General features: G+C 39.2%; 1 protein-coding gene across 1 annotated transcript in view; it reads right to left on the bottom strand.

Moving 5' to 3' along the window:
* The window catches only part of LOC108250730 (amyloid-beta A4 precursor protein-binding family A member 1-like), a 15297-nt gene extending 4222 nt beyond the window's left edge, over window positions 1–11075 (bottom strand). Inside the window, exons 1-7 of the mRNA XM_037976879.1 lie at window positions 10634–11075; window positions 8732–8830; window positions 8608–8647; window positions 6573–6718; window positions 5840–5926; window positions 2395–2577; window positions 1952–2131 (exon numbers count right to left, since the gene is read on the bottom strand). Coding sequence (XP_037832807.1) covers window positions 1952–2131; window positions 2395–2577; window positions 5840–5926; window positions 6573–6718; window positions 8608–8647; window positions 8732–8830; window positions 10634–10723 — 825 coding nt within the window. The 5' untranslated portion in view covers window positions 10724–11075. The remainder of the gene's footprint in view (window positions 1–1951; window positions 2132–2394; window positions 2578–5839; window positions 5927–6572; window positions 6719–8607; window positions 8648–8731; window positions 8831–10633) is intronic.
* Window positions 11076–12539: the final 1464 nt, after the last annotated feature.

Below are 12539 nucleotides of genomic sequence, written 5' to 3'. Positions count from 1 at the left end.
CTCCATCTGTTCATCCATCCATCTATCTGTCCATCATCCGTTCATCCATCATCCATCCATCCATCCGTCCATCCATCCATCCATCCATCCATCCATCCATCCATCCATCCATCCATCCATCCGTCCATCCATCCATCCATCCATCTATCCATTTTCTAAACCCACTCGATCCTGTGCTGAATCCCTGTAACCTGGTGCATATCACCTGCAGACTTTTTACAAAAAGTGGTGAATTTCATGGCCCCCAAGACTTAATTACAGCGCTAGTATTTTTTGAAGGAATACCCATCACTCGTCACCTTTCATGCTAAACTAATATCTTTTCATGACATTTACAAACGACAGAATTGTAGCTGTCTTGGTCAAACAGTGTAAATAACATTATGCAAGATCTTGCATAATCTGTTATCACTTGAAGTATGTGTTGGAGATGACTCTTAGGTACTTCCACACCAAATTTTGCTCAATAATTGTAAAATTGACTGAGTTGTAACCATTTTTGTGTTTGCTAAGATTGCTTTGCTGTTGTAGCCATCTTAAAATGGGTTGAATCCAAAAGTTAATTAGCTGTAAATGTCCATTAAATGATTCATTTCTGAAATCTTCATCAAAATACGTCTAATGGTCTGTGAGATATTTTGTTAACAGACAAACAAGGTTGACTCCAATAGTTAATGCCAAGGATTAAAGCAACGATGCTGTGCAAAGATGTGTCATGCTTAAAGTAAGATGTTGGGAACAGTGCTCAGCAACAAATTTGATCTAAATATTTGTCAAATTGGCTGATATAGCCATTTATTGTGTTTTCTGAGGTCCTGGGGTTGTAGCAGCTATCTTGAATTGGGTTGGGTCCAAAAGTTAATCAGTCGTAGATGTCCATCTGTCAGGATTTGGGTTATTTTTTCTGTAACTCTGTTTTATTTTTTGGTTGTTCCTGGGTTTAGTTTTATGTTAGTTGTTTAGTTCTGCTCCCTGTGCCCTCTGTGTCTTCTGTCATTATTCACCTGTCCATCTGCACCTGTCTCTTGTTTGTAATCAGTCACCTGTGTCCAGTTCCCAATCACCCTCAGTCCTTATAACCTGTTCCTCAGCTTCATTTCTCCCTGGTTCATTGTTGCTAACATGCCCTGTGTGGGTTCTCTTGTGTTGCCTCCTGTGTGTGTGCCCTGCTGTGTGTAAGTCTTTGTTACTTAGTTTGTTGCTGCCACAACAGCCTTTGTTTTTGTCATTTTAAATATATTAGTTTTCATTTTGAGCTCCTTCTGTGTCTGCCTGTTTGGCTCCAAATCCTCCAACCACCACCAATCCTGACACCATCCAATGATTCCTTTCTGGAAATTGGCTAAAAGTCCATCCAGTGTTTCATGAGATATTTTGCTAATTGAGTCTAATAGTTAATGAAACAGTTTTAAACAGAAATGTTGGGGATCAGTCTCAGCTACTACAACACCAGATTTTAGCTCAGTATGTGTAACAATTATTTGTTCTATCCATTTTTGTGTAAACTTGTTTTGCTGTGATGGACTTCCTGATCTAAATTGACTCCTAAAGGTCACAAGACTTAACATTTTGCAACAAACATGTTTTCATACTCTGAAGAATTTTACAAAGAATTTCAAAGTACACCAATACATGGGAAAATACAAAACAGATACTCCAAAAACCATAAAGTCTTAGGGAGCATTACTGCGAGTCATTACAGCCTTTAGGAGGGGGCGGGTGTTTGTTGTAGTAATGTCCACTTAAAAAAACAGGAACTGCAGGTGTCTAAGCAGAATGTCACACACTGCAGGATTGAAGGGGTCTTCAGATTAGTTTTTTAAATCAGGATGTTCATATATCAGATTATATTTTTCAATAATATACAACCTGTAATCATTTTACTGTACTATAAAAGAGCAATTCTTTCAAGAAGCCAGCATAAAATGAATATAACTCTCTGCCTACTTACATCTTTGCAGTTCTCAGACTTGGAGAAGCGGACAAGGTCATCATTATACATGTCCTCAGTGCTGAGCAGGTCACTGTAGTCCGTCTGACTCAGGTCATCAGGGTTTATACCGTTGGCTCGTAAAAATTCCTGGTAAGCCACACTGAAGGCCTGTCCAATGGACTGAGCAATCAACTGGGCCTACAGGAAATGACAAACTCACAATTTATTAAACAATCAAAACAATTATCATCCTAAAGTTTGAAAAAGTGTTAAATCTAAATAAAAAAGGATGGATCTGTAGACAGATCACAGACATTGTTCACTGAAAAAAAACCCTTTCTGGTTGTTCATGTCTGCTCATAGGTGGCACACGGCGGAGGACTGGTTACTGATGGGTGGATTATAAAACTTATCAGCTAAGTTTTCTTTTGTATTGCTGCTAAGCACGGAGTTAGACTCACATCGTCAGACTCAAACAAATGGCAGATCATCTTGTACTGTCTCTTGTCTTGACTTGGTTCTGAGGCCTCCACGTTCTCCTGAGAGTCCTGTTGAGACAACCTTTTCCTGGCCATCAGAACCACCGTGCTGCCCACGTCCGCTATGTAGGAGATGGTTCGAAGAGGGTGGTCCAGGATGGTGTCCTAAAAAACAAACCACAGTCAACAGTTTCTGTGGATGGCTGTGGTTTTGTAGTACAGACAGGGACCACACTGGGCCTGAGATAAAACCCCAAAACACACTTCCACAAGCTAACACACAGCAACAACCTCCTTATTGGTGTGGTGGTGATTAACAACAAGGAACTCATATGGTCCACTCACCATCTTAACGGGGGAGTGGTGGATACAACAGTCACTTCTGGGTAAGGAGCCAATCATATGTCTGCAGACTCATTATGGACTTGTCATCTGATTTTAATCCACTTCTTTTAAAATGTTTGTGTGATCTGAATGTGAGCAGCAGTCTTGTTGTTTTAATCAGAGACAGGCCTCCTCAGGCTTATATTAACACTTTCTCCATTGTTCTTTGTTATTCTATATATAAATAAGGTAATCCATAAAACAAATGAGCTCTTCTTAATAAAGTGTGCTGATGACTCTTACTCTCAGTATGTTAATCACATTAATCCATTATTTTAACAGCAGCTTTCTGGACCTTAAATAATAATAAAACTAAAGAGCTGTGTCTGAAAGTGGGCATACAGGGCCTGGATTCAGGCCTTACTTTTACTCCTTGGTGTAGCAGCATCTCAAACACTGAACCAAAATAAACCAGATGGTCAAACAGGCCAGAAAGTTCATCAGTTCAAACCAGCTCTTACTCAAACCCTACATAATCAATCCATATACAGGAAAGCAGCTCAGGTATATAAGAACTCCTCTGGGTCGCTCATCCTTTTAGTTAGTGCTATCTGGCAGAAGACTCAAAGTTGAAAACATGATAAACTGGGAAATGTAAAAGTAAGAATTTGTCATCAGGCCTACTGACAAATGTCATTTTATTGTACTATGGAATGGTTTATATGGCTGTAAGCAGGGACTGTATGTGTGTTTGATGAGGTGTACCTTTATTTGTGTGTGTGTGTGCGCGCACATGATTGTGTGTGTGTGGCCATGTATTGCCTACATTGTGGGGACAATTTTCCTAACATATACTACCTTGTGAGGACCAACTGCTCCTTGTGTGACCAAAGCCTGGTCCCCACGAGGAGAAATGATGTTTTTGGGTTAGGGGTTAGGTTTAGGACTAAGGTTTGGTTTAGGGTTAGCTATGTACTGGTAATGGTTAGGGTTAGGGTAAGGGTCAGGGTTAGGCTGTAGTTGGGGTGTAGAAATGAATGGAAGTCAATGGAAAGTCCCTGCAAAGATAGAGAGACATAACATGTGTGTGTGAATAAATCCATCTGTCCATTTTCTTTACCTGCTTCTCCATTCCGGGTCGGGGGAGCTGGAGCCTGTCCCCAGCAGTCACTGTGTGAGAGGCGGGGGACAACCTGGACTGGTCTCAAGTCCATCGTAGGGTGATATCAATTGTGATACATCAGTATTTTATTTGATTACTTTCTTTTCTGTCATGACTATCATTTAAACCAGGTGTGGGTATTAAGACTAGTGGGAGTTTGCTGAATTGACCAAATATATTATTAGCAGCAGTACATGAATGCATGAAATATAATAACCTATGATTTATTGCAGACAAGCATTCCTTTACAATATAATGTTTTAGAAGATCCTGGGTTCAAGCCCTGGGTTGGACCTCAGGTCTTTCTGTGTGGAGTTAGCTTGTTCTCCTCGTGTTTGTGTGGGTTTTCTCCAGTTTCCTCCCTCAGTCTAAAACATGCATGTTAGGGAGCCTTCAGGCCCAGGCCTCCCTTTAAAAAGAGATCTGTGATCTCAGTGGGATTTGCCTGGTTAAATAAAGGTTAATAAATAAATAAATAAATAAATAAATAAATAAATAGTGCAGAATGTAAAAAAGAGCCATGGTAACCATCTAAAAACCAAACTATTCAAGCTGAATTCCACTCTGTACTTTTACAAAGGTTACTTTCTGATTGCATCATTCGTCACATTTTAAATCCTAACAGGCTCCATGAAAGGGAACCCAGAAGGCTCCACTATTAACAGAAAAACACAAACAGACCGAAAGTAATTCACTGAAATACTTGTTGACAAGCCCCAAAGTTTCTGAGACTCATGGACAGTCACATCAGTTATGTTTGTTATTATTGTTGTTGTTGTTGTTATCATGGTAGGGTGGCACAGTTGTGAAGTGGTTAGTGCTGGTACCTCACAGCAAACAGGTCGCAGGTTCACCTCCTGGCCTTACATGTTGGTAACTTTAGATTGTCCCTAGGTGTGAGGGTGTGAGTGAGAGCATGAATGGTTGTTTGTCTTCTCTGTGATTAACTTGCAACCTGCCTCTCACAGTGACTGCTGGAGATATACACCAGCTGCCCTGTGACCCGGACTGTAAAAGCAGGAAAAGAAAATGGATGGATGGATGGATGGATTATTGTGGAACCCGCACACTTGCACATCCAGCATGTGCACTTGTGTGCACAGATAAATCAGGCTGTAGTTGCAGAAGCAGTCTTTTTAAGCTCCTAGAAGCACTCACATGTAGATAGGCCTTTGTAATACTGATACTGATCTTTTTATACAAATAACTTCCAACTCAACTATACCCCAACTGAGCAGTGAACATTTTTCTTATTTAAACACATTACACTTTCATCAGTTATCAGTGTAAAGCAGAGGAGATGGATAAACTGCAACATGCAGAACAAACTGAGGACAATCCTGCATATTTGTGAGAAAATGGGAACAAACAGAATACAGCACTGTAGTAAAAGTGTGGGAACGTTCTTCCTTTCAAGAATAAACACTAAAACTATCTGCATCACAAATTCAATCTAAATATCTTTTTAATAAGGTTTTATTTTTCCTAAAGTTAGTTTTAGGGACCTTGACATGTGGAAATGTTATTGTTGATATCTCTAATTTCAAATCTTGTAAGAATGTTATTCTGAGTAGGAGAAAGGGTATTATTTATATTACAACAGTAATTCAAGATAGGAGTGTGATTTGATTATATTCTACATCAGCCTGCCATAAATGAGCTAATAACAAACATTTGACATGCTAATTAACACATGATGTCCTCTATCAGAACTAAAACAACTTCCTTTTTTAGGTTCATCTTGTGAAAACATGATGAATGAACAAGAACAAGATCACTTTAGATTGGTTGAGTTTTTAACATAAATTCATTTAGTTTAAATTTGTGTGAGCTGAACTTTGAGCTGAAGTTGTATTAGGTATGAAGGTAGAAAGCATTTGATATGGGTGTGTGTTGAAGCTGAGCGTAAACAGAGGGTTGGGTTTCCATGTAGATTATTACCTGGGAGTCCCCTTTCAGGACTTTGATTCTCTGGGTGCAGATGAAGAGATCCACCTCTGTTACAGGCTGAGCTGCACTCTGACCCTTCTAAGGTAAAAAGGCAGGTTAAACACAGATTTTCACAACATATTTCAAGAAATTCAGAACTAAATAATACCTTATTTTTTAGTTTGACTGTGGACCCCCCAAATGGTACAATTTCTTATTTTTAACATTTGATATGTTTACTGTGTTCCATTGTGAATAAAATATAGGTTTGAGGTTTGCCAAGCATTGCATTCTGCTTTTATTTACATTTGTACATTAGAGATTAATAAAGAAGTAGGTTTTTAAATTGATAAAGTGCTTCTGTTTTCATAAAGTTTGTCTGTAAAAGTCAACTTTCTGCAGCTCTGATGTAATATTTGGTAGTAACTTATGTTAACTTACTGTCAAATAATATTTTTATGTCTGCATTAGTACTTTTCCTTCATAAGAGCAGTCTTTTACAGGCAAGTAAATATTTAAGCAAATCTGATTTAAACACCTTATTTTAACATGCAGTTAGCTCATTACAAGTTTACTACATTTTAAAATGTTGTTTTTGTCCAAATATGTTAAAAGAAAACGACTCCTCCAGGGTTACGGGTTAACATGTGATATTTGAAAACGTTTCCTTCGAACCTGGACGTACTGAATGCTTGCAGGAACTAAAGCCCGTTGGTGCTCTGGGCTTGAATGTGTCTGTGTTCACCTTGATGAGTCGAACTGCTTCCTGTGCTTGCATCATACGGACATTCTTGGACGGGGTTTTTTCTGACACCAGCTGAGTTGAGCCCAAATAGCTGGCTGCAAACAGGATGCCATCAATCAGGTCCTCTGGGTCACATGGACCTGGTACTAAAGAGATGATTGGTTCAGACTGTATGAAACCATTATGGTGGCTAATGTACTGAATGAGATATTCATTATGGAACAAGCTGGAACACAAACAAATGAAAGGATACAGTTTATGTACTGATGTGTCAGAACAATAATAATCAAATTAATCCCAACGATAACCCGAGGAGTAATAATCTGTTAGTGTTTTAGCATTGTCTCAGCCTCTCTGCACCAGAAAAGGTTTAAATATTCCAAAGCAGCACAATTTGATGTTTAATTAGGATCATTATGTCAAGAGTTTCTCTTTTCTGACATAAAACCTTGTGGTTGAAAGTAGCATTCCATGACAGAAATTCCTTGCATGCTGAACTTTTAAGCAAAGATGAGTATACTTTGGAGATGACTCTCAGCTACTACCTCACCAAATTTGATCAATTTTAATTGAGATCTGTAAAATTGACTGAATTGTAGCCATTTTTGTGTTTGACGGTCAGGTGGTATCTCACTGTGTTGCAACTAATGGGTGAACAGCAGTAATGAGGGAGGCTCCAAAGGGTGTTTGGACACTTGCACAGGATTGTAGCTCATGAGTCAAACAGGCATGCAGTCCTGTCGCCTAAGTTTTAAACATGTTTAAAAAATTTAAAAAATGCAACATCGTTTTGACAATAAACTAATCTGTTGTTGTTGTGGGTATCTTCAAGTTCTCTCAAGCTATATTTTGACTCCTGCAAGGAGCTCTCCTCTGACAGAAAACATCCAAAGCAAATGTCCAGGTCTAAAGTCCATGATAATAAATAATAATTATTGAAAATCTGATTCAGATCTGCCTGGTGTCCTGGTGGTCAATGCAACAGGTTTCTCCTCAGAAACAGTTTTCAGTTCCGGAGGAACATTAGAACCTGCTGTTAGTCCTCCTGAATCTCAGCATGTTGACAGACTGCTGTTCTCACCTGACAGGCTTCACTGCTTCAGTTGGCTGAGCATCAGAAAGGATTAGAATATATTTACTTATTTATTTGCAATTTATAACTCTTATTCTATATTTTGAGTTTATTAGCCTCTTGACAGATGTTGGTGCTTTATGCCTGATGATTCTTTTTATATATAATAATCACTAAATACTGACTAGAAGCACTCAGAGGGCACAAATGTCTGCCGTAGCTTCATTAAAAGAAAGCAATCCAAATCGTGATCAAAAAAAGACAAAATAGGTGGTTCATAAGCAAACAACTAAACTGAAATCAAAAACAAACAAATAAAATGGTCAGTTAGTGTATATGACAATAAACTCATGAAAACCAGCTTAATGAGAACATTTTATTCACATTCATTCTTATCCAGCTATTTGGACCAATCAGAACAGGATTATGTACTTTTACTGTGTCACTCTCGTCTGTCCCTCTTGATTTTAGTCTAAAACCGTCTGAAACTGAGTAAACAGAAAGTTCTTCATAATTACTCAGTTTTCTGGAAAGTATAAAGTTAGTATTACAGTGGTAGGTAACTCATCCCTGTAGCTCAGATAGTTTTTGCTGACAGCATACACAACGGACAAGAGAGGGGCGTGTTTTCAACGATTCAGGAAACAATATGACATAACACTGCTAAAGAAATGCTTATTCTTTGAAGTGCTAATTCAAAAAAATACAATAACTAATAACAAAAGTAAAAGTGAACTGTATGGTCTGCTGCCATCTAAAGATACCATGTAGCACCCAGCAAGATGGCAGCACAAATTCATGCCTCGTTAGCATAGCCCGTGCTATGTGCAGCTAAAGTCCAATAACTGTGTTTTACAGCACCAGCATTCATTTGTGCCTTTGAGTCCCACTTCAATCATATTGTTCTTTATTTTTATCTCAGCTGTTTGAAACAACAACATGCAGCACCTCAGGGAAACTCACCTTCTACACATGCGGGGAAAGATGCAAGGCTTTTCCTGGACTGAGAAGGGAAATAATCAACAGAGTATTAATATGTTTACAGAGAACATTCAAACTCAGAGGATATCCAAGCCAAAGGACCCACCACTTTCCGGGAAGGAGAAACCTCCGAGCCGTGGTCCTGCAGAAGAAGTTTGCTGGAAGACTCAGCTCCCTGAGTAGAAGGTGAGCCTGAGGAAGGAGACTGCAGAGGGAGGGATAATTAATTCACAGCAATATCTTTATATTCTGATGCACAAAAAACATAAAGAGTTAGAAGTATTAAATACTTTAACACTGCATCAATCTGTCATTGTTCCTGAAAAACAAGAGAAGTCACGGTTCTTACATGTACACCTTTACACTTTGCAGGTGTCACATTCCTTGAAAGAACGTATTTCGCCTGCCACCTTTCATGGCAGAGTTTTAGTCTATGCTCAGAGTACGGGTTGAGGATGTCGGTCAGCGACTACCACATCAAGTTTTAGCTCAGTGTTTGTAAAACTGTTGGAGAAATAGACATTTTTGTGTTGGCTAATGTTGATTGGCTGTGGTGGCCTCTTTGAATTGGAATTAAAAGTGAATCTGTTATAGATGTATGATACGTTTCAATAAAATACATCCAGTGGTTCATGCAGTGTTTTGCAAAAGGACAAACAGGGTCAGCTTCAACAGTTAATGTTAAAGTTTAAAGCACAGATATTGTGGCTCTCAGCTACAGCCACACCAAGTTTTAGCTCAATATCTGTAAAACTACCTGAGTTGTAGCATTTGTGGTGTGTTTTCTAAGGTTAGTTAGCTGTGGCGGCCATCTTGAATTGGGTTTCTCCTGGACCCCTTTGGAAGTGAGGAAGTGAGAGGTGTCCTCCCAGGTCCTCTGGAGAACACACGATGGAGAGACGTTCTCCAGGACTCTCTTGGAGACACGCAGGTGAGTGTGATGAGGAGTCGACCCTCCCCCAGACTGAAGACTGTGACGAAGCATCAGCCCTCTAGGACAGAGGTCTCCAACCTCCGGGCTGCGGACCAGTACCGGTCCGTGGGTCATTTGGTACCAGGCCGCACAGAAAAAATAATTAACTTACAGTATTTCCGAGTCTGAACGACATTTATTTTGAAAACTGACTGTATTCTCTCCACTCCATCCGTCTCTGACTCCCTCTTGATGCTGTCAGAACGCTTATCTAGGTCACGTGATCCGTTCCTGCTAAAAACAAACCCACAAGCAGCAACAAGAGTAAAAAGCAAACGTCTCTGGAAGACTAGATGGGACCGTCTGGTTACTGAGAAACAGGCACAGGGCTCCACTGATTCAGGGTTATTGTGTGCTCCTCTTTGCTTACAGCTGCCATTTTGTTCTTTTTACCTTTTAACTAGTATTTTGCTATTTTTAGCTTTTAGCTTCCTTTTTGCTACTTTTAGCTTGGCCTTTAGGCACTATTTTACCACTTTTAGCAACCATGTTGCTATTTTTAATTTGTATTTGTTGCTGCGTTCTTATATTCTGTTCTCTTTGTTTAAACTTCAACAACTCACTTTCAGCTTCTTCAGCAAAAATCATTTAGTACTCAGCCTTCACAGAAAATGCAGGTTCTCTAGTTTTATTTTGGTTAGCTACAAAACTAATTTTTTATAAAACTATGACAATGAAACATAAAACGATAGATGAGTTTTAATATTTTAATTTTAGATTTGATGTTTAAGAACCTGAGAACATTCAGAACTCATAAAAGCAACATGTTTCATTTTACAGATGTGAAAACACTGAAAATGTTTTCTGTCAACGTTTATTATATTTGAATTATTTCATTATAAAAACAATTTGCCCCAAATACAAAACTTTTACTCCAGTAGATAATGTTGACAAGAACTGCTCCAAAAAATCCATAAATTAGAAACTGTAAGTTATCTATAAACAATAAAATGATAAAAACACAAACAGTGAAAATCCAGCAGTTTCGTCTATAATATAAAGAGTAACAATGAAAGGAAATATGACATTCCTCACCTCAGTTTGATCTGGATGGTCCGTCTGGTCCTTCTGCTTGGTCTGGACCTCCTCAAACTTTTCTGCCTGATACATCCAGAAGTTTTCCATAACTGTTGCTAAACACAGAAATGCTGTGGAGTTTCAGCGGGAGCCTCAGAATGAGGAGTGTTGGAGGTGGAGGAGTGAGGTTCGAGTAACGTCACACAGACTCAGGTGACACACAAATATCACACTTTCAGTTACACCTCAGCCTGCATCTGTTTCACCCAGGAAACACATTTACACCTAATGTTATTAATACATTCATTACAAAATCTGCAAATTAAATCTGTTTTTATTAAAACCCTCTGTTTTAAACCTGGTGTTAGAACCAGGTGACCAGCTCCTGCTGCTCAGAGCCTTCATGAAATATTTAACCTGTCTGATCAGTTTCCTTTCTCCCTTTCTGCCTCTCGCTGAATAAATCATCGGGAGGGTGTGTGTGTGTGTGAGAGTGGGGACTTGTATTGCCTACATTGTGGGGACAATTTTCCTAACATATACTACCTTGTGAGGACCAACTGCTCCTTGTGTGACCAAAGCCTGGTCCCCACGAGGAGAAATGATGTTTTTGGGTTAGGGGTTAGGTTTAGGACTAAGGTTTGGTTTAGGGTTAGCTATGTACTGGTAATGGTTAGGGTCAGGGTAAGGGTCAGGGTTAGGCTGTAGTTAGGGTGTAGAAATGAATGGAAGTCAATGGAAAGTCCCCGCAAAGATAGAGAGACATAACATGTGTGTGTGTGGGTGTGTGGGTGTGTGTGTGTTTGTGAGTGGGGGTACAAAAAGATGCTGCTTCAGAGGAAAGTAAATTAATTCTGTTAAAGCTTCTGAGAAAGGTGTTCAAATACTGAAATAATTCAAACCCTAGCACTCGTTGAAGGAATGCATGTCGCCCGCTGCCTTTCATGAGTTTTAGGCTAAGATCATCTTCTGATGAGAAACTGCAGAGCTGTAGCCATTTTGGTCAAACCCTGAAAATCACATTATGCACAATCTCATATGATATTCCAAGATGTGTTAACACTCAGAGCATGTGTTGAGGATGACTATCAGCTACTGCCACACGGAAATCTATCTCAGTTACACTACACTTCAAACATGTACCATCAGCTGTGTGCTGGGCTTGTCTCTGGTCACAATCCGGGGTATGATGCTGATAATGGTGTCTGTTTAACCTAAAACAGACAAACTCATTTATATTTCTTTTTCAGTTAATTATTTTACCTTTTTTCAGCTTTAATGGGCATTGTTGACATTGTTGATTGTTGAGCATAATCAAAGCTTCTTTGGTTTGTGGCACCTTCTTTTGCTTTATAGATTATTTTATCTTTCATATGTTACAGCGTATCCTCCCATTTCATCAGGTTGTTCAGTAGAATGATAAAACTACAGATAATGATGGTTATGGTTTTGTTTTAATGTGGGGAGAGGTAGCTCTTGTCATTGGTTTGATGCCTTTGCAGGATGAACAGGGGTGTGGGTGTTTGCCACTGATCCCATATTTCCTGACCTGTACAAGTTTCATGCTTGGTTTTCTGCAGACTTTGGTTGGAGCGAGAGGTTATTTGAGCTACTGTTGCCTTTCTATCATCTCAAACCAGTCTGCTCTTTCTCCTCTAACCTCTGACCTCTGACATCAAGAAGACATTTTTGGTCACACAAATCCTGCTCACTGGCTATTTTCTCTGTTTTGGATGGACAATTCTCTGTAAACCCTAGAGATGGTTGTGTGTAAAAATCACAGTAGATTAAAAGTTTCTGAAATACTCACACAGACATTTGTACGACGTTCAAAGTCACTTAAATCCCTTTTCTTCCCAGTTCTGATGCTCAGTTTCCACTTCAGCAAGTCGTCTTCACCGTGTCTACATGCCTGAAGGCACTG

Source organism: Kryptolebias marmoratus, linkage group LG1, assembly GCF_001649575.2.
Source record: "Kryptolebias marmoratus isolate JLee-2015 linkage group LG1, ASM164957v2, whole genome shotgun sequence".
NCBI classification, from domain to species: domain Eukaryota; kingdom Metazoa; phylum Chordata; class Actinopteri; order Cyprinodontiformes; family Rivulidae; genus Kryptolebias; species Kryptolebias marmoratus.
This window is presented reverse-complemented; position numbering and strand designations above follow the sequence as displayed.